The sequence below is a fragment of the Dendropsophus ebraccatus genome, chromosome 3, assembly GCF_027789765.1.
Source record: "Dendropsophus ebraccatus isolate aDenEbr1 chromosome 3, aDenEbr1.pat, whole genome shotgun sequence".
Lineage (NCBI taxonomy): Eukaryota > Metazoa > Chordata > Amphibia > Anura > Hylidae > Dendropsophus > Dendropsophus ebraccatus.
Genome location: NC_091456.1, coordinates 85,230,540 through 85,234,088, shown reverse-complemented (window position 1 = coordinate 85,234,088; position 3,549 = coordinate 85,230,540). Strand labels below are relative to the sequence as shown.

Sequence of the window (3,549 nt, the reverse complement as noted above, 5' to 3'; positions counted from 1 at the left end):
CGCTGGCAGAGAAGGCGGAGACCAAGCAACACAAGTGTGAACAAGCTGTTACCTCTCACCATTAGTCCTGCAGGTAGAATTGGAGAAAAAAGGAGGTACTTATCATATGTGCACAGGTCCTTCCTGCTAATTTGGATCACATGGGTTTTACAAAGAAGGAGTGCTAGCCACAATGAAAAAAGGGACTGAATACATCAAATATGCACAAGCCCAACGGACAGAAATGGCACCCATGGTAGACACAAAAGCTTGTTCAGCTACATTAAAAACCAACATCAGAAGTTAGTATATAATTTGATGAAACCATATTGCCTCATGTACCACATGCTGGTCTCTAATACACGAGTCCCTAACAACACTGTGCCAGTCAGCGAATGCCAACCCCGCAAAGCTTGAGCTTGAAAATGACCGTGTGAGACGGGAGAAAAGTCGTTTGTTTGCTGTGCTGCACTTCATGTTGGATTGACAGAATAAACCTACGCGTTTTTGCAGTGAATTTGGGACAGCTGTTGGAGTTTTTTAATGTACATATTTTGATCCTGGTCAAAGTCCTCCAGCTGGCACCCACCATCTAGACGAGCTCCAAGCTGTTCTGTTTGCAATCCTGCTGCACATCTATCTATCTATCTATCTATCTATCTATCTATCTATCTTCTGTATCTATCTATACCTATTTTATTTATTTTTTTAATGTAACCTTAAAAAGGTTTTCCAAAATAAATAACATTTTACAAAAACATACAGCTGTAATGCAGAAGCCTAGATAAATCTCCCCATACTGCTCTTCATAATGTATCAGCTTCTCCTGCAATGGTACAGCTCTATTTACTTCTTAACTGGATATTTCCATGATACCTTTTATAAGGACTAATGGCTATCTGGCTCCATTCCGGTGAGGCTGCGGCACATGCACAGTGAAACTGTGCTGTGTACTGGACATGACACAGCACTGCAGCTGTGACGTCTCCATACCCAGGAGTGCCCAGAACACTGGAAATTGTGACCAGGCAGGTCACATAACCTGTGCATCACTATTTAAATATTAATATTCCAAAGTCATTTTCTGGTTTAACCCCTTTAAATGCTGCAATGATTGATTTTCCAATATTACCACTTTAATTTATTCTGCTAGGAACATCATTTAGTTCACTTTGCTTATGACTTGGACAATGGTCCAGATTTATCAATCTGTCTGAGATATAAATTAGGCAGATTTTTGTCTTATATGAATAGTTGCTAAGCAGTTATTTCTCAGAATAGGCTGTGATTGGTTGCTTTCTGCCTGAGACAAAAGCTTGTCAGATGGAAAAAAGAATACATGTTTGTTACACAGATTTTGAACAAAAATTTTGCACAGAAAATATGCACTGGATTACAGTTTTTTTCCCATTGTATGCAATAAATTAAAAAATGCTGCAAATCGATGCACTTAGAGATTGCTGCAGAGAATGTACGCCCATCTAATGTATTATACACAACACAAGTCAGTATCAGTGTTCTGCCCAATGACTATAAAGAGCAAAAAGAAAGGCACATAAGATAATGTTCAATAGTGAGATGTCTTATACATTAATATTTATTTTATTTACAATAAAAACAATATAAAATGATTTAGACAAATGTAAGACCCACGTTCCCAAATATAAGTGCAGTGTTTTATAGCAATGTCTGCTCCAGCTGGATACCATTCATTCATACTATGTCTATGAAATTACTTTAAGAGCTACTACAGTATTTTAGAAACATAGTCATTATCCTAGTGCTAGAAAAGGCAGGATCACATCATTCAAAAAATATACAATATAAAATATTGGATTTTATGTTCATCCCATAGGGAAAAATAAAAGGATGATAGCTATTACATCTCTTAGTCCATCTTATAAGCATAAGAGCATCAAGGTACAGTCCAGTTTTATTATCGATCGCTGTGTTGTATTTCCTCATGACACAGTAAATAAGTTTGGCCTGATCAGCAAAAAAGTAAAATAATCCATTAAACTGCAGGCACAAACCTGTCCATGTTCCCAGAGTATGTTGCATGTCGCAGGTAGGCATTAGCACTGGCTAGCTGTCCATTGCTATTGTAGGCAGTCAATGAGGTGTACTGTCCTGGAGACATCCTACCGTAGAAGTCCATGCTATCACCATTCATGACTGGAGATGTGGGCATGGCTAATCTGCTTGATGTGCTAAAAAGCTGTGTGTTGCCATGTGAATAAGAGCCTTGATTCACCTGTAGATGGCTGTTGGGCACTGGATAGGAATATGGCATGGAGGTGGCAGGTCTTTGTAGCATGCTGCTTCCTCCTGCTTGGCTGTTATAACCTTGACCAGAGTAATTGCAAGAGCTAGTATTGGGAGAGTTGACCTCAGGACTTATGGATCTGCTTGCCTGTTGGGTATGCTCTGCACCACTGGGATGCCCTATGAGTGTATTGATGCTGAACACTCGAGACTGGCTTGAACTGAAGGCAGGAGAAGAAGATGGATAATAGACAGAGGAATGAGGGGTGATCTGCTGAGTATATGTAGGACTCACTGTCATATTAGAATACACTGAATTAGGGTAAGATGGCCTACTCACTTGCAGAGGTGGAAACATACTAGTGTCATGTATGTATGCTGGATATGTGGTGAGATCTGTCCTTTTGAATCTCTTCCTTCTTCTAAGGAAGCTTCCACTGTCAAACATGTCTTCAGCATTGGGGTCCAAGGCCCAGTAGTTGCCTTTTCCTGGCCTCCCTGGCTCCCTGGGGATTTTGATGAAGCAATCGTTAAGGGTTAGGTTGTGTCTGATGGAGTTCTGCCACTTCTTTGAGTTGTCACGGTAAAAGGGGAACCTTTCCATAATAAACTTGTAGATGCCTCCAAGAGTAAGCTTTCTGTCAGAAGAATGAGCAATAGCCATTGCTATGAGAGCAATGTAACTATAAGGCGGTTTGCCCCTCTGAAGAGGTCTTTTCCTTCTTCTTCCTTTAGGGGTGTCCTCTGCTTCAGAAGGCCCACTGGACACACTTGCATCAGGTGCTGACTCCTTCTCCACCTTTACTACTGGCATGGAAAAGTTACTGGATTGTTGTAGGTTTGTGCCCGCTCCAGTAGCTCTAGTAGGCGACTGTTGATTCTCAGCTGTCATCTTTTTAGAACAATACCCTTTTTTTGCTACCAGAGCTCCTTGTTTTATAATCCGAGGAATAGATCTGTTTAAAGCACCACAATTGCTCTATCCTGCACCCCAGATATTATGTGGTAATACAGTGTCATGCAAGTAAATAGGAGCAGGGATTATCTGATTTCGGGATAGAAAAGTCTTGGAAGTCTTTCTTTCATGCACTTCTTGGCAGATTTGTACTTTTGCCACATAGAATTCTGTAGAACAAACACAATATATTTGTCAAAGAATATACAAATTAAGCACAGACATGAGACAGGCATGATAGCACGCACTACTAATTTAGTGATCACTGTCAAATAAATGTATAGTATACAGATATATAGATGGCATTTGTCTATCAGTAATAAATAGTGATCACTGAAACAATTTATAAG

At 39.9% G+C, this 3,549-nt stretch overlaps 1 protein-coding gene across 1 annotated transcript; it reads right to left on the bottom strand.

Moving 5' to 3' along the window:
• Positions 1-1,993: 1,993 nt before the first annotated feature.
• On the bottom strand, positions 1,994-3,136 carry FOXE1 (forkhead box E1). Its single transcript, XM_069964330.1, has one exon. The coding sequence runs from the start codon at positions 3,134-3,136 to the stop codon at positions 1,994-1,996; it is 1,143 nt and encodes a 380-aa protein (XP_069820431.1).
• Between the last annotated feature and the right edge of the window lie 413 nt (positions 3,137-3,549).